This window comes from Hydractinia symbiolongicarpus, chromosome 1 (genome assembly GCF_029227915.1).
Source record: "Hydractinia symbiolongicarpus strain clone_291-10 chromosome 1, HSymV2.1, whole genome shotgun sequence".
Taxonomy (NCBI): domain Eukaryota; kingdom Metazoa; phylum Cnidaria; class Hydrozoa; order Anthoathecata; family Hydractiniidae; genus Hydractinia; species Hydractinia symbiolongicarpus.
The window spans coordinates 11,220,774-11,239,454 of record NC_079875.1 but is presented as its reverse complement, the minus strand read 5'-3'; the positions used below and the strand labels follow the sequence as shown (position 1 = coordinate 11,239,454).

At 33.1% G+C, this 18,681-nt stretch overlaps 1 protein-coding gene across 2 annotated transcripts in view; it reads left to right on the top strand.

Moving 5' to 3' along the window:
- LOC130638398 (A-kinase anchor protein 13-like) overlaps nt 1-18,681 on the top strand; it is a 49,633-nt gene that overhangs the window by 20,062 nt on the left and 10,890 nt on the right. For both annotated transcript variants that reach the window (XM_057447000.1, XM_057447001.1), the window contains 20 exons: nt 1,750-1,813; nt 2,368-3,531; nt 3,843-3,915; nt 4,463-4,510; nt 5,435-5,527; nt 5,844-5,888; nt 6,784-6,871; nt 7,426-7,497; nt 7,581-7,631; nt 7,707-7,740; nt 11,918-11,994; nt 12,199-12,320; nt 12,443-12,505; nt 14,957-15,027; nt 16,378-16,403; nt 16,990-17,104; nt 17,193-17,245; nt 17,477-17,570; nt 17,868-17,953; nt 18,497-18,622. In XM_057447000.1, the coding sequence (XP_057302983.1) occupies nt 1,750-1,813; nt 2,368-3,531; nt 3,843-3,915; nt 4,463-4,510; nt 5,435-5,527; nt 5,844-5,888; nt 6,784-6,871; nt 7,426-7,497; nt 7,581-7,631; nt 7,707-7,740; nt 11,918-11,994; nt 12,199-12,320; nt 12,443-12,505; nt 14,957-15,027; nt 16,378-16,403; nt 16,990-17,104; nt 17,193-17,245; nt 17,477-17,570; nt 17,868-17,953; nt 18,497-18,622 (2,565 nt within the window). The remainder of the gene's footprint in view (nt 1-1,749; nt 1,814-2,367; nt 3,532-3,842; nt 3,916-4,462; nt 4,511-5,434; nt 5,528-5,843; nt 5,889-6,783; nt 6,872-7,425; nt 7,498-7,580; nt 7,632-7,706; nt 7,741-11,917; nt 11,995-12,198; nt 12,321-12,442; nt 12,506-14,956; nt 15,028-16,377; nt 16,404-16,989; nt 17,105-17,192; nt 17,246-17,476; nt 17,571-17,867; nt 17,954-18,496; nt 18,623-18,681) is intronic.

The window sequence follows — 18,681 nt, the reverse complement described above, 5'->3', positions numbered from 1 at the left end:
CAAATCTTTACGCATTATCTTTTCTTCGTCGTTACTGTTGTACTACAGACGGACCTGTAGCCTTTAGCAAGATTTTTGTTCTTTAATTTTACGGACAGGGAAGTTATGACAAGCCGATATCACTAAATTGTGATGTCATAAAAGATGGACGCTGATTCTATAGTTAGCTTTCTTTGAAGGAATCCCGGTATTTATGTTCTACAGGCGCTTAGAATCAAATTTCTATCACTTCGTTCTTTCCACGTGTCTCTCTCACGTTGATTAGAATGATTTCACAGTGTAGGTTTTTTAAAATAAACAATATTAAATGTTTTGACTGTGTTAACACAGTGTGCTGTCCAGCTCAGTGTTCGATGTTGTGTTATATCAAAACATGTAAATAGTGTATATGTTTTTTTGATTCCATTTAAAACGAAAGTGAGCATCACAACACTACCGCCAGTTTGTTTACTAAAGTTATTATTGATATCGCCATCTCGAAAAGGTGTATTAATGGATGAATATCTTATATTAGAGGTGTGTCTATGTTGTCGGTGTTTTTTCTGCGTCATCGTATTAAATTCGCCGTCGTTGTTTTTGCCTTCGCTGCTGCTAATGATGATTTGTTATTGTTGTTGGTGTTGTTGTTATGGCTGTTTTTGTTGTTATTATTTGTTTTTGTTATTGTTATTGTTATTGATGTTGTTGTGTGTTATCATTATTGCTTCCATAAACAAATCTCGTATTTTACTGGACGCAACCATCGTAATAGCTTGTTGCTTATATATTTTACTCGTGGCTGTTCTTTTTAAAGTGTTGTTTTTGCGGTTCTCCCTACCGCATGACGTTATGCACATTCCCTGCGTCACTTCCGCAATGTTAAAGATAATTTTGGAGGGAGACTTAATAATGTAATAACCTAATAACGCTTTCCATATCTAAGGTGTTTTAACAAATCGTTTTTTATTGGTAAAAATAACCTTTTTGTGATGTATTGCGTTTTTCTTGTATAAATTGGTGGACTCAGAGACTTGTGCATCGTTTTTAGGAATCCTTGCACTAAGAAAACATTTATACGTGGTGGACTTGATGCAAACGCAAATCTCAGCGTCCACACGTTTAATGTCTTTTTTCTTCGTAGTGTGTATATGTTGTGAAAGAAAACGTTTGACAGTTTTACTTTTATATGTTTACATAACTGTTATTCGAATAAATCATTCGATCACAAGATTTAAAGCTCATTGAAATTCCATCTATTTTGTGTCACCTAGAAAATTTAAATTTAAAATTTTTTTAACACAACTTTAAAATGATCTACGAATAATTTTATATGAGAGTAAATTATTTTAAACTAACTACCTACAACATTTCTATTTGTCTGAAGATAATTTGTTACAATTTATCTTGCAATGCATAAGAACCATGGAAATAGCCTTTTTCAATTCACTTTAATTCTGTTTTAATTGCATAGCTCTTCGTGTCGTATTTAGCTGCTCAAAGAAATTAAATGTAGAATTTGAAGTTACTGGAATGATTTTATAGGTTTTATTTCTGACTGAAAAAAAATAGTTTTGAAACATCGAATACGAGGCTACCTTAAAGTGAGGCCATTTGTTGTTTTACAAAGGAAGCCACGTTAGAGTTATGAATATTACTTTCAATATTAAACACTAGTTCTTAGGAACAAGGTTTCTTGCTTCGTATCCAAGAATGATTAGTACGTTTGTAGGAACATTTAGTTTGAATAAGCAAGACATAATTTTATTATAGTTCGAAAAAGAGGTTGCTGATTATACAGATACGAATGGGAATGTGATAACAGATGAAAAAGAAGGTAAGAATTGCTTTTATGTGGGGATGAAGTAGAAGGGCCGTGTGGCCATTGATTGTTGCTTACATTGTTATGCGGATGAAGTTTAAGATTGTGTGACCATTATTTGTTGCTTATATTGTCATGTGGATGCAGTCTAAGGTTGTGTGACCATTAATTGTTGCCAATATTGTCATGGGGATGAAGTCTAAGGTTGTGTGACCATTAATTGTTGCCAAATTGTCACGCGGGTTGTTTTCAGGTTGTCTGGAAAATGATTATTGCCTACACTGTCGTGTGAATGAAGTTTGCCAATAATATCATGTGAATGAAGTTTAAGGTTTTGTGAACAATGATTGTTGCTTAAATTGTGACGTATGTAGATAAAGATAGAGGTTGCGCGTGACCTATGATTGTTGCGTGAATTTCAATCAATGTAGATAAAGTTAGAGGGTGTGTTTGACCATTGGTTCTTGCCTGAATTACTGATATTTCCTGAATTACTACGAATGTTGTAGAAAAGTTAGAGGGTCTGTATGACTATATGAAAGATTTTCGTTCACTGTTTAATTTTTTAGATCAACTGCCAGAAGACAGTTACGTTGAGGTGAGCATAAACGATTCTTCGAGTGAAGATTTACTCGATAAAACACTCGATTCGAGTCAAGAAAATAAAATAGAAGAAGAAGAATTTGCTAAGGATACCGAATATATTCCCGAAAAAACTGAAAACGAAATCGACGAAAAGAAAGAAGAAGACACGTGTGTAGAAGACTCTGAGAATACCGAGTCCGAGCCAATCCAAAATCAAGAATCTGTTTTTTCCGAAGAACCACAACAGACACAGTCAGTAGAGCAGAAAGAGGTTTCGGAAGAAGATTCTAAGGTAGATTATTCACGTCGGTTAAGCAATGTTTCAGTGAGCACAATTGAGGTGACGGAAGCTGAGGTCATCGAGATTTTACCCACTTCATTTGAGGAAGCTATACCTGTTACTGAAATTGTTATCGAAAACAGTGAGGAGAGTGTGGCCACGGTAGAAGGTGATCCTGACGTAGCGGATTCTGCAAATTATTTCAAACTTGAATCTGTAACAGAGGAAACTGAAGAAGAACTAAAAGCTGATGTTTCGCCTGTAATGCGTCGGCCTAAACACGACGGTTTAGTGTCGTCGACTCAAACACGTTCATTGTCGGATTTACCTCCTCATCCACCGAAACGTGTCGGTATATTAAAAAGAAGCGGCGCGAAAAAAGACAGGCCGTTATCAGATAGTTTTGAAAATTTAAAAATGGTCGAACGGCAAGGTATTGTTGAAATGTACCAAGGTGGCTCTAATGCGCTAGTCAATACACCTGAGAGCAGTCTAACTAGAGGTCATAGTCTGGATGCACTTATGACGGAGGTTGACGGAGACGGGTTAAATTCCGAAATGTCTTCGACCAGTCAGCTAAGCGTGAACGGTACAAATGGAAGTGAAGAATCGTTAACGTCTGAATGTGACTCGACCAAATCGCGTTCGCGCTCAGGTAGCGAGAAATTCTCGAACGGTTCTTATCGTGCGTCTTCGTTATTATCGTTAAACGACGTCCAAATATCCCGATGTTCGTCGACGTCAAGTCAGGAGGAATTTGTGCGCATTACGAAGAAGCCATCTTTGTTGAGTCGCATTTCGTTTAAAAAAGCAAAGTCGATGTCTTCGCTGGAGATGGAGAAGAAGGACAAAAACACACTCGACGAAGGTAAGTTGTTTTTTACTTTTTACTTTCACTTTTGGTGTTTGATTGGTGTATTCTACATGGTTTGTTTGGTATTTTCTTTCCACTTTTATTACCTTTTTTGAACCCTTTTTAAGGAGATGTAAAAAAGTTGTATTTTTGTCCTAAAGATTTTTTCGGGAATAGCAAAACTAATCAACTTTTCGTTAGATTTTTGAAAAGCGTACGCGTCCGAAACAAAATTTTCCCGCGGACGTTTTTGCCTCCTGTCGCAAATTTCATTACTTTTTCCCAACGAAGTTTCTGCTTAAAAAAGTATTTAATTGTTCGTTTAGATCGCCGAAAAACTATAACAGGTGGCATTGATCTGGATTATCTGCCGACAAAATCAGCAGTACACGACGACAGGTATGTAATGTAGTTGTCACTCCATGGAGGAGACCGGTAGTAACACTCTGTCGTAAAAAATTTGCATTGCAAGCCCGTTTTCTCTCCATGCACTCGACGATCCAAATCATTATATGCATCATACAGTACAACTGCACACAACCTCGTCCCTAGGGCATTTTGCACACAACCTCGTTCTTATGGTATTTTTTCTTAGGGTAGTCATCAGGGTTTCTTATATCTTTTCTGGTATTGGAACGGCGTTCAATTTAGGTGAGGAACCTGGAAACGAGGTTGAACTGCACACATACCGTTGACTGCTATTAACATCGCACTAGCACTTATTAGCAAAATGACATGTAAATTTACTGCTTAACCAACGCGAAAGTTCTTACTCAGAACACGACTTCTAATTGCATGCGGGGGAAATTTAAGGACGCAAATACGATACACACGAAAAATTATCGCACGACACTTTTTAATTAATACAACACACTACATCTCTTCCTTCTCTTTGATAAACTTTTAAGTAGATATGTGTAAAACACAGAACAATTACTTTCTTCAGTGAGAGCAACTTTGATGTGATCACACATGAAGATATGTGCGGCGATATGTAAGTTGCTCTTTGTCATTCCTTTAATTAACTCTCTAGATGAGTCTCAAATTTTTATGGAAAATGGTGCCAAACTTTAAAAGAAAGTACAATAACTCTGCTTTATGATTTTTCAAGACTGCTTTTGTAATTCAAATACTTAAATGTAAGCATTTAACTTTCGCGAATCATTTCGAATTGATTATTTTCGCGCAAATTGTCCTTTATTCAAATTTTATTTCCCGATTTCTGGTTGCGTAGCATCATCAATGTCTTTACAGAAAATTGGCATTTGTCTAGGACTTGGAGAATGTCGTGACATCATTACGTATTAAGCTTATTTTGTGCAACATTAGATATTTAAACATGTGTGAACATGAATTTAGAATTGTGCGCGTGTGTAACTCAAGCCTTAGTTAAGCATTGTTTATCTGCACTGTAGACGGAACATGGAGAAAATCACGGCCATTATATCACCGTTTATTCATCAATTTTCTGCTTATTTACTCTCTCCACCACATATGATGATACGTAGTATATTAGTTCAATAATGTAAACACCCAGAAGGAGTTTTCATGTCACTAGCATTTATTCCGGGATGTTCCATACCATTTCGTTAGATATGTACTTTAAATTTCAGTTGTGTAAAAAAGTCGTTCTCCGCTGAGAGGATTATTACGCGAGGGGTAATTTTAAGCATTTTAGTTGGCTAATGTAATTTCGCGCGAACAAAAGCAGGATTGTATTCTGTTTTGGCAAGTTAATCAGAACGTTCTATTTTACCCTCTTGCGTGAAATATCTCGCGTTTTGGAACATAACTAAATGTAAATTTATAAACGCCCCCCCCTACCACCTACCCTCCAACCACTTTCCCTCCCCCTGCTGCCCCCCCTTTCTCCCGGTCCCTCCCATGATTGATAATAATGTTTATTTTTTTTATTTAGTCTCGTTCGTTGCGTGTCTTACGATACCGAAGTGAAGAAATCGCAATCAAGTGTTTCAATTGAAAAGCTGGGAAAAAATCTTGAAACAGAAAAGTAAGTTGATTTCCTAACCACCTGAGATGACGCACGATTTGTGACGAACTTTTCGAAAGTTTTCGCACTCTAGTAGTATTTTGAATTTTGAAGTGAATCAGGATTTTGTGGAGGAGAGTCAAGAAGAGTTACTAAATACTAACCTGCGCAACAAGTAATTTTGAAAACTGAATTTGAAAACCATTCTACTAATGACTGCGTTAAACAAAACACTATCATAACATTCACACAAGTGTAACGTAGAATAGTACCATGCACGTATTAACCTGCACATAGCATTCGAATAATTCATCTTTTCATCAACTACATTTTACAGGGAACAAGCACGTAGAAGAGTATCGACTAGTGCACTTCCACCAAGGTATCATAATTCCTCTTATCACACTCCTCCTTTTGGGGTGCTCATTCGGTCGGTGAAGGTCGGCAAAATTGGTAAAAATCTGTTAAATCAACCTACCTAGTGCCAACGAAGTCAAAATTTTGTCAGGTCAAGAGATTTCATAGGAATTTTATTGGTGCATTTGTTTTTATGGCTTTGTAGTATAATACTCTTCATATATAAATATTTGCGAAGCAAGCATTAAATTTGCTCGTTAAATTTATTTTTTGTCTGATTGGAAAAAACAGATTATAACAAATGAGATCTTCACCTTCCGACATAATGAACATTCTCCTCTGTGGCGTCTTTTTTGTGTCCCTTAAAGCTTCTATTGCGAGAAGCTATAGGACATTCACAGAAGAGCACCACGACTTGACATTAACTAATAAACATACATCTGTCTCCCACACAGTGCTGCGCTACATGCATGATTTTAGTAATTTTTTGTCATTATAAAGTGCAGATGGTAAAGAATATTCACGTAAAATAATACCTTAGGTGTTGTGAAGCATTACAGTCATTTTTATGGAAACGGTATTGATTCATAATAATGACAATTACAGGATCTTGTTTTTACTATTTTTGACGCAAATCTCAAATTATTTTTTCACCTTTACAGGACCGGCTTCAGTTTTCGTTTCAGAATGGTACAAAATTAAACCTTCCTTTTTCTTCTTTTTCGTTTTTTCACGCGGTAGTTTTAATTGGGTAGAGTTGGAAGCGTCGCCGTTCGATGTGTCTATGAGAGTTTGACCGTAAAAAAAAGCCAGTACCGCCTTGAAATGAGCGGGCGTTAATTTAGGACCTGTATAATTAGGGTCAACAAGTTTCATATGAGGTAATATTAGACATGTTAATTAATGTTCTTATATCTTAGTTATGGCCGAAAATTTGCAAATCAAGAAGATGAAGACACCGATGAAGGAACTTCTTTCGAGATCGCCGAACGTCACGCTGAACATGATGTGCGTAGATTCCTAACCCTCGCCCTGCATAGATTCTGAACCCTGGCTCCTATATAGGTTCTTAAGCTTGACTGTGCGTAGTTTCTTGTACCTGACGCGCTCTATTATTTAGAAACTCCTCTCTCCTTATATATTCGTCTTCAATATTTTTACGAATTTTTTTTCTGTTTTTACATGATGTAAACAACATTACCGTTCAAGTTGATAAAAGGGGGCCTCGTCAGCCTTTCTCATTTAAATTTGTTTATATCGGCAACCATTGTAAACACGTTAGCACTCACATTGGTAACCATCAGAAAATTCTTTTCTTGTCTGTTCCACTCCCCAGAAAATTTTCTTGTGGTGAAAAACAGCCCTTCGGTTGTGTGGTGTTTAAATTTCTGTATTTTTTTACTTAAGCATGCAATGTTTCAGTTTTGATGTTACTTTCAAAAATTTTAAATACTTGATGAAGTAACCACTTTAATTAGGCAATGATGTAATGACGGATTAATTTAATAACCTTTCTTGACTTTATGTTTTAATAAATTGCTCATACGTTTTTATTCTTGTAGCGAAAATCCAGTCAGGACGAAAAACAAAAGAAACGCTATGGTTTATTTCGTGGTAAACCAAAAGAGAAAAAAGTAAGATATGAATCGCCTTTGTTTTTTTCTATAAATAAACATGACGTCATTTCTCGGAGTCATAGCAATGCGTGTATTTTCAGTCTCAAAAAGAGAAGAAAGACCATCGTGAACGGAAAGACTCAGACGCGAAGGTGACTGCTCATGTTTGTCACTGTTACCTGCCTCCCCCATTCAGTCAATTTTAACGCTTTTTGTTTTCCTTTTAGAACAAAAAGAAAGCACAACCATCCAAACCAGATTGTAAGTATGCTGATGCGCGACTATAAACCAAATCATATCTATTTTCGCTAGCCGTGACGTTAATCGGCCCTTACAACTCCGGCCTTAAGTCGGTGTTATTTTTGCGACTGGCAGAAATAAGAGCCAGTCTTAAAAAAAGGCCAAAATAAAATTAAAAAAAAGCTGGCGTTAATTTACAAAATGTTCACACTTAAGGTAAAAAAAATTGATTATCGGATATCAAAGAATAACTTTTCCTTTTTTCTTTTTTCAAATGTTCCGTCGAATTCCGTAAAACAAAGCATTCATTCCTTCATTCTCGGCTTAACGTCCATTTTCCATGCTAGCATGGGTTGGACGGGACATAATAATGACCCTCTTTCAATCTGATTTAGACTGTGTTAGATCTAAACTCAACTTCCTCTGTATCAAGTCTTTCCTTATAACCTCCTGCCAAGTCTTTCTCGGTCTGCCTCTGGGCTTTGCCTCAGGAACTATCAAGTCTCTATACTTTCTTACCCAATTATCCTCCTCCATTCTTTCTAAGTGCCCCAGCCAATTCAATCTTCTTATCTGGATTATATCTTTAATTCTACTGATACTTAGCCTGCTTCTTAGCTTATCTGAACTCTTTCTGTCTCTCAGACTGGCATTATCCACCTAACCATTCTAATATCATTCCTTTCTAAACGGTCAAGATCTGCCTGCTTCACTGCCCATGTCTCACTTCCGTACAACATAACACTTCTTACACAGGCCTCATACAACCTACTTTTTGCCTCAATTGACAAGACTCTGCTAGTCAACAAAGGAAGTAACTCTTTGAACTTTTGGTATTGGTGTCCTTTTAGAATGCGTAGGATTTCCAAAGTGCAACCCTTGAAATCAGCGTAATTAGGGCCGCCGTAAACTTAGGCCGGCGAGTTGAAAATAATTCAAGAAAAAAATACTTGCACTGTCGAGTGGAGTTAATTTGTTCATGTTGGTTAGGCTTGATAACAATCGAAGGTATCAACGGTTAAATACGAAGTTTCTTTTAGAAAACCGGTAACTAAGTTCGGCGTGTCCAAGTCATATCCTCAATAATTTGTTGCAATTATTGATATCAAACAAGAATGAGCCATATTCACAATATGCCCGATTTTATTCCTAGTCTTATTGCAACACGGGGTTTTTCCATGTTTTTAAATGCAGCGCTAGCGCTATTGGGAGACAAATTTTTCTGTGAACGATGTTGCTAAGATAGACTAAGGAAAAGGTTGCGATTTATCTAAATTTCTTTGCCAAATAACTGGACAAAACCTTGTCTTAAACCTTGAATTTTAAATAGGCCGAAAATATAAACGGCGTTTAACATTTTTTTTCCCCCACGTAGTTAAGTCGTTCAAATTTGAATGTAATTCATTGCTGTCGTATAGTTGTTTCTCCGAATATTACCCTGATCCTTTTGGCAAGTCGACCGAGTAATGGGACAGGTTTTGCGTAATAATTTGAAAAGGTTCAGCATCGCACTTAAGGGCTACCTTACGTAGTAGAAAATGTTACGCAATTTGAATTAAAGGTCTTATATTTCGTGCTTACTCAAACAACAACACGCAGGGTCAAGCGGTCGAGTTGGTGGCATTAAGTGGCTACGGGTCTGTAAATTTAGTGTTTGTTTATCGCTATTCTGTTCTGTAGTTTATTTCTTTTATAACAACAAAGTCGATCTTGTGCACCCGGGGCGATTTTTAATGGCTGCCTAGCGGGATGGTAAAACATTGATTTGTTTTGTGTATCTCTTACCAAGATTGCTTTGTTTTTGAATAAATTTTTGTGTTTATTTTTGTGTATTTTTATTCATAAGGCTCTGAATATTCTGACTTGCTTTTAACCTCGTACTGTTTAGTCCTTCAGCCTATGAATTTATTGAAAAAGAGCTGAGCTAGCTAAAACTAATCTAGAAAGAGGAGAGAGAGAGAGTTCTACTTGAGCTAGCTAGCTAACCTTTACAAGTGCATATATAGTTAGCTACCAGCCAGAGAGAGAGAGAGAGATCTACATATTTTACATGGCGATTAAGTGCTTTTCAGATTGTGGGACTGACCCCCCAGATAAATACACTGGGACCGATTTTCACTAGGGCTTTTTTAAGTATTGGTATTGAGTCGTCAAAAATATCTAAACCTTGTTAGCTAGATATTTAACTTTATTTGTTAACAAAATGCTGGCTGGTCACAAGCTACGCTCAAACCCTTCATGATATTGTGGTCAAAAGAAGGGAGGGGGAATAGCAAACCAAAGTTTTTTTACACAAGTTTAGGAATATGCTAGCAATAATTTGAGATTTTTTATTATTTTTTATGTCCTGAACAACCCTGCCCAGATAAAATTAGAATTAAGATAAAAACCATGTGGCAAACAGGAAAACACCTGGTCCCAGTATATTTTCAAAGGTATGTTTGCCCTTGTAAAAGGGGCCCAACTGTTACACAGTAAAGTAAGACTGAGAACTAGCAACAGCTGTATACACACAATCTGTGGTTTAGGGAAAAATAATTTGAATATGTGTGTTAACTTTATTAGAATTATTCTGTCAAATTTGCATTATCATGATTATTACTGCAAGTTCAACATGAGTCAGTCTTATGGGTTTGCGTCAAATTTTAAGCACCAATAGTTAAGACAAGCCAAAATTAAATCATTGTTAAATATGTCGATAAATACATAGAAAAATTTACTTATACAAAAGAACAATGGTAAAGATCCATCATTCAAATTTAAGACATTTGTTTACCTTTGATTGTGAAGAGTTAAATGTTGATCAAGAAAACGTATAGGATTATGTGCTTTGTAGGAGCAGTTAAAGAAACATTGGGTTTAGAGGCATTTCAACGATGTCATGTGACTCATTTTTGTCCCAGGTGGCCCCAGCAGCATTTGTAATTTATGACGGCACTGTGCATTTGCGCACTCAATGGCCAACATATTTTCACAACATATAACCTAAATTAAAAAAACTGCATTAAGAGCAAGGTGTTATGTAAAGTGATAACGCTATAAATATGTTGCTAAATGTTTAAAATATAAATTGATAACAAAAGTAGTAAGTAAAATTTTGTCGACATTTTGTAATTCAAATAAGTGCAGAAATTATGGAAGCAATTACTTGCTGACGCTTAATATGCTAAATCACAAGTGTTGCATCAGTATTACCAGCCATTTACAGATATTAGGTCTCAAACCTAAAGTACAATGCAATGGCTTTACTAATTTTAATTTAGGCATTGACATCTGTCTGGTATGCATCCCATATGACTTGTGTAAATAAAGTTGAAAAATTGTTTTTGGGCAACTTTAAAGAAAAATAAGATGTCCACTTTCATAACAGTCAGAATTACTGTATTATGATATATTTTTGTCTCAAAAGTTTTGCAACTTAATTCTTTAAGAATGATGTACTAAAGGTCCTCTAAAAAATTTCTTAAAACAAAATAAAAAAATTTAAAATAAAAGTCCAGGGAGCATTTGTTATAAGTGTTTGTCTTGTCTTTTAAACCTCCATGATTGAAGAGCAAGAGGAAAGAGGTTTTTAAAATAAAATTAAGAACAAAAAACATGACACCTGATTGAAGTAAAGTGATTCTTTTTTTAAAACGTCAATTTAAATGGGAATTTAGAGGGGGAAGTATTTATATAGTGCTTTTAGCTTTTGTTTTTTTACAGAAATTTTGCTAAAAGCCTATAATCTGTAAGCATCAGTAAATACAATTGAAATCTTCAGAGATGTTTCTTAAACATCTCTGAAGATTTGACTAAAATTTCTAAAAAAAAATTGTCAAAATATACTACTGTTCAGACATTTCTCATTAGATTAGATTTTGATAAATATATTGATTAATATACCAGTTAATGTTTTCACTACTCCATTTTATTTTCTGTGGCTGAAGGAGTCACAACCAGAAAAAAAGATTAAAATCATTGTATTTTGAGTAATTGACATTTTAATTTACTTTTTTTTCGTGTTTATCTAAGAATTTATTCCATGTTGTTATTTGACAGTGTAAACAAAATAAAAACAAAGCAAGCTTCTTACTTCATTTTTTGACACTTTTTTGTTAAAAGTTTTGTACAGATATAAATTTTGTTTACTAATTCTTATAATTTTTGCATTATGTTGTTATAAATTGTTTTTTATTATAATCTTATTTTCATTTAGTTGGATTACCAAATAAATTAGAGAAAGCCACTTTTTTAACGAAAAGAGGGACATCATTTCGAACTTTTACTAAATCTGTAAGTGATATGAAATATAATCTAAAACTACGGAAATGTGAAATTTTTATAATATTATATTCTCTAAGGGATGCTCTACAATACTGTAAACACATTATTGAAGCACATATAAATGCTTATTTGCCCTTTTTTAATTTTTTCTTAAACTAACGCTTTCTATTTACATTTGCTATTTTACTCATTTTGCTAAGTTTTAATTTTCAGAGTGGTGAATCAAAGGTCAATGAGAAGCCTGTATTCAGAGGCTCTTCTATCAGTGCCAACAACAAACACGATGCAAATAATAAACTACGGGCTGACAGAAAATCACCAAAAATGAACAGAAAGTAAGATTTAACTTGTTTTTTTTTTTTATTCCTTCATTTTGGTGATGGTGAAATTTGTTAATTACAAAAATGTTTTTTAATTTTTTTTTATTCTTTTTTCATTTTCTTATATTTTTTTTCAGGGTCAGTAATACATTACACGAAGAACCCCATGAATCTGATACACAACCAATGCTATCTTCAAGGTATACTTTTTATACGTTATTTTTGTAGAAGGGTTCCACATCAAACCACACAGTTGTAAATGTTCGTCCTTTTTTACAAAAAAATTTGAAGAATGCTGGCTAAATTTATGTTCATATTATGTTTATGTTGTTTTTGTACATACCTCAAAACCACATTTATTACATTGGAAAGCTCTATACAGCATTGTGTAAATGCTTTTAAGAGTTGTAAAGTTGTAATTTGTAAATGTATTCACAAAAAAAGTTTTTTTTAATTTAGAATGTTTTGTACTGTATGAACATATAGTGAATACACTTTAATTATTTGCTTTTGAAGAAAAAGTAATAAATATAAAATCTACAACACCCTCCTCCCTTTTGTTACTTTTCTTTTAATTTTGTTAAAATATTTCACTTAAACAAGTCCTTACAATAATAAAATTCTATTTCTGAGGAATAGCATTTTTAAAAATAGCTTGTGTCTTGTTTTGCGAGTATTCTGCCGTCCCACCAGGATCAATAATTGATGTCTAAATAAACCATTTGAAGTTAGGAAGAAAACACATGTCTCCTACCAATATCTACTGTTCACATGCTGTTGATATAAATTTCAACTTTTGTGTTTGCACAAGATATCATCTGCACTTTGAAACTGAGAATAAAAATAGTTTAACGATCATCACGAAATAGCTTGTGTTTTTTGTTGATGGTTTTGATGTTACAGCTGTTTTTTTTTATAAGTTTTTATAAGAAGACAGGATATTTTAGCAGAGGCTTTGCCTTTAAGAATCTTTTAAGTGGTGCAAGAAAATGTTTGTTTTGACATTTTGGATATGAAAAGACAACGTTCTATATCAGTTAGCTATGAGTTTGGATTTAGATTTCAAAGAAAATTGAACCGGCAAGCTTCGGTGTAAGTAGGGATGTATTTTTTCAGTAAATAATTTTTCTAAAATGGTTAACTGTGAGAAGATTATGCTATGTTTGGTATGAAAAAGAACTTTATACCCGTAGAAATAAATTTATAAAGAGTAAATTTGGTGGTGCCAATAATTTTTTTTTAATTTAGAATAATTGTTTAATTAAAAATCTGTTAAATTTTAATTTAAACTGTTATAATCCTACTTCACTATTCATATTGTGCATGGAGATGCATATGCCTTTCTTATTTCCTCAGAATATACCCATATCATGATGAATCTAAAGATTGCTTGGACAGAGATGTTTGAAATGCTTTTTTCCATTAGTTGTATTGTAGGAAAAGACAGTGTAGTGCTAAGTTTATGAATTAATTTAGTTTGGTTATTAGAAATAAGACTGCTAAATATCTTTCACATTCGTACTTCTATTAATTGCAACAGCATTAAACTATAATAGTTTTTGGACAATGTCACATTAATTTGAAACACAGTAGATACAAATAAGGAGCTCAAAAAAACTATGGATGCTAAAAAGTGTGATATTTGTGATTTCGTCAGGACTGCAATCTTTTTGTTATGATGGTTTTTTTGTAAGTTTTTTAAACACACTATAATTTTACAACTTCAGTTTTTGTATAAACTTCTGGATGCTAATTTTTAAACTGATTTTGTAATTGTTGTTAAAATGAGAAGCAGAAGTTGTTAGTAATAATTAAATAAATAAGAATGATGTCAACACAAAAACATTTTTTTTTTTAAATTATTGTAAAAAATTATGGATGTTGTTCCATTGTTTTTATAATCAAGCAATGCAATGTTTGTAGTTAGGGTTAATTATTAACAGGGAACATCAAGTTTTCACCATCATCAAATATTTTTACATAAACAAGTCCAAGTTTACATTTAGTTTCAAGTTTAAAGTCACTTTATTTTGATTGTCAATTTTCTTTCGCTTTTTAAATATAGATTTGTAAATAAAGTGTTGGCCTAAGTGGACTGTCGAAAGTTGTCCAAAAATGTTGTGAAAAAAAAAATTTTTTCTAACAACTCTTCAGGTGTTTTATTATTTCAAGTCTTGTGCTTTGCAGTTGTACAGCACAAGTGTGCTCTTATTTATATTTAGTCAATATTTGTTGCTTTTGTTGTTCATTGACTTAGCTGTGTTCAGTACGCAATATGTTTATAAAATTATTGTTCTTTTCCAAGTCCCTACTTAACATATTTTTTTTTGTTGTTTGTGTAGAATTTCTTGCCACGGTTATTTATAATTTTTTATGGCTTGTTTTAAACTATAATTTTTTTTGCAGGTCGAAAAATAAAAACTTTTAATAAATAATTTAATCATGATCGAAAAGTTACCATGTTTAAATGTTTTGCTCCAATTATTTCAATGTCATACTATACAAAGATGCGATTTTAAACTGATCACCTATTTGCGCACTTTCTAAAGAATTATGGTGTTGATTAATAAATATCTACTTTTTCGCTTTTTTGATGCTTCGTTGTATGTTTGGTTTTTTTCCAGATATTATTAATGCTAGTACTTATTTAGAAATTTGGCTGGGTCATGTACATCGCTTGATTCTATCCATAAATCTAGTTACGATGATGACATTGATGCAGGTAGAATAATTTTTAAACTTGTGATGTTTGATTAACTTCATAGAATTTTGTTTACTTTTTTTTCCTAATGTTGTATGTATTATGCACCATTAGTTTTAAACAAACAATTTAAGTTTTGTGAATTTTAGGTCCCTCCTTCCCACCAAAAAAGGTTTAAAAAAATCTACCCCCTAATTTAAAAGAGGCCTAATCCTGTTTTTATCAGTATTGAAATTTTATTGTTTTTCGAATCTTTAAAGCATAGGCTATTTTATATATACATTTAGGCCTTGCCATCAATCGTGAGCTTGTGTGGAATGTTTGTTGCTTGTGCAATTGCATAAATCGTAATCAAAATGTACACTAGAAGAACCTTCATTACTTTGTACAATACGCAAAACTATAGCTATTTTAAAGGGATAAGAGATGTTCACAGAGGAAGGTTCATGAGCAGTGAACCCCAAACACTGAGACACTATCAAATTATTAAAAATCATTATTAAGCATTTAGCTTGTTACCCCAGGAAATAGTAACCTGTTCTTTTTTAGTTGTTGTTGCTTATACCATTAAACTTAGCTTTTATCCTCTTGTCATTTTAAAAATTAAATTCAAGTTATATTTAAATATATGTTTATTTTTTAAATATAAAAAAATTAAAAAAAAATTTTTTCTTTCATTTGAAATGTTTGGATAAATTGTTTTTCCTTGTTATTAATTCAAAAGAAAATACCCTAAACAGTACTACTTGTCAAGGTGAAAAGCAAAAATAAATTCATGTACAAGACTTTGCAATCAGCGTAGTCTTTCTGTAACATTAAAAAAAGCATAACCGAGGAGGTTGTTATAACAGTATGTAGATATGTGTATGTCCATAATAAAATTAAAATTTTAAAAAACAAAACCTATTAAACCAAAATGAATTCCTACACAGTCAATTAGTATTTTGAATTCTACTGCGTGAGCTCAAGAGATGGCATGACCAGAGAATATTAAAATCACCCTTAAATTTGATCACAAAATGGATAATTAATTTTTAGAAAGTCCATATTAAGCCATAGGGCCTAAGTCCTCTAGTGTAAAAATTCATTATTTTTAAAATATGCATTTTAACGATAAGTTTTGGCATAACTGTGGAACAACTGAAAGTTTTGCTTTTGTTTTAAGATAAAAAGAATGTAACAATATAGTGTAATTATAAAACCAAAGTTGAACAGTGCTTCTCAAGAGCCAGGACTAGGTAATCAGGAAAAGTTTTTTTCCACTTTTTCTCAAAATAAGAAAAATGGACTTAGGTTTGTTTAAAACTAAGGCTGTGATTCACGCTGAAATATTGTTTCTTTAAGTTGTAAATTTTGTGGTATTTTTTTTAGCCTATATTGCTGAAGAAAATTCAGAGGTAGGTAAAAATTTAAGAAGCTTAAAGTGGAATTGTATGAAGGCTTGTTTTAGCAGGGTTCCCACGCCTCATGACTCCTCATATCTCCTCAAATTCCAAAGGTTTCCTCAATTCTTCTTGAGTGTCCTCAGTTGTTTTGAAATTTAGGTTTTCGTCTTTGCAAACATTAATTTTTTTTGTTGTGTTTGTATTTGAAGCAAAAAAATATTGTAAAAAAATTTTGAGATGCCAGTCTGTGTGTTCCTTCATTTTTAGAAGGGCAAATTTTTCTCCTCAACTCTCCTTTTGTTAACAAAAGCTCCTCAAAAATCACAAAAATTTTTCTCAAAAGCCCTTAAATCTTCTCAAATTTTGTGTTGAAAAAAGAGTAGGAAGCCTGTTTAGGAAAGGCTCACATATTGAAAAGTGCATGCCAAACATTTGAACTTTGATTAATTTTTAGCATACGCTTTTTTTTGTGTCACCTAAACTGACTAAACTATGAAGAAATTAAAGCTGACTTAGTTGAAAACTAAAAAAATATATTTTGCATACTATCCACATATGTTCAAATTTTTTATGTTTTTGTCACAACCAATTTTTCTAGTATGATTCCGACTTGGATGCTAGGGATGAACCTGAAACGTGGAGTGAACTCGTGGACAAAAAGGTGCAGCGGAAAATGCATGCTAAAGACATAAAACGTCAGGATGTGATATATGGTAATACTATAGTTTTACTTAAAAAAAAAACATATACAGATACCTTTGTGTTTAAATTTTAAATCTGAGTAAATGTCTTTGTGTTTAGAATTAATTCAAACGGAAGCACAATATGTCCGTGTACTGCAAATAATGAGGAAGGTAAGCCAGCATAAATGTTCATCTAGAATAAAATTATTGGGTGAGAAAGAACACGGACAACACATAAATACAATGTGGTCTGACCTTAACTTGTAATGTAAACTGCATAGCTGCTATGTTCTCGCGTATTATTTTCCTGTTTATGTCTACTTGTATTTTAGCATAATAATCTTTTTATCAGACACTTATGTGTCTACGTATCGTACAAAGTTTTATAATTTTTTGTTCTAGATCTATGCTTATGGAATGGTCCGTTCACTTAATATGGACCCTGACGTTGTTAGTCAGATATTTCCACTAATAGATGATTTAATTGAGCTAAATGGTAAGTAATTTTTTTCTAGTTGTAACATTGTATATTTTAATTTAGATTTCTTACATTTATTCGCATACTATTAAAACATTATACTTCATAAACTCCCTTTGAGATTATTCACCTAATTTAAAATTATCAACTATGTGCCATACCGTGCACTTTGCTTTGCTTTACTAAACATTTTTTTATGCTTTGCTCTGCTTTATCATACCAAACTAGCTATTCTCTCATATAAAGCAAGACATAGGGAATGGCCAGTTTGTTGTACTTTATTGATTTTGAAGTTGATTTTCATTTTTATTTCAGGGGGCTTCTATGCTGCTATGAAAATGAGACAAGTGGAAAGTGTCAATTATATCATTGAAAACATAGGAGATACATTAGAAAAATTTGTAAGAATCATCTTTTTATTTCTTAAATGTGTCCTTTTTTATTATTTACTATTTCCTAAATCTAACCAGAAAAAAGATGGAAAAATAAGCTTTTGCATGGCTTTTTTGGAGACGTGTGAGTGAAATCACAAATGCTGGAATGATAAGACTGACCAGTAATCTCGGTTTCTTATTCTAGAAAAACTTACCATAAATGCTTAATTAAACGCCCACTCTTTAATAAGTGACCATTCTCTTTGGAATTTTGTTAAAAGCTCTCCGAATTGAAATATTACTCCAGCCAATAGGGGCACTTGTTCGAAAAGTGCTTAAACGAGCAATATGGTATCCAGAATAGCAGTTACCAAATTTATATGTTTCTGGATGTCCTAGTAAGACCTTCCATCCCTGTACTAAAAGCACCTTATAGAAATAGCTAGATTATAGTGATGACAGATAACACAACATCTTATGAATGTTTTCTTGTTTTGCTTTGCGTTTTTATGCTAATCATTCTTTGCTTTAAAATATATTTTCGTTGAATGTCACTCTCCTATTTTTTAGTTTGGTGGTGAGAGTGGTGAAATGTTAAAGCAAGTTTACGGTCATTTCTGCAGTCATCATCTTGAAGCAGTATCGATATATAAAGAATATTTAAAAAGTGATAAAAAATATGCCAATTTTATGAAGGTGAGTTAGTAAAAAAGTGTTTGTAAATAATTTTTAAAAAGACCACTTGCTGTAAATAA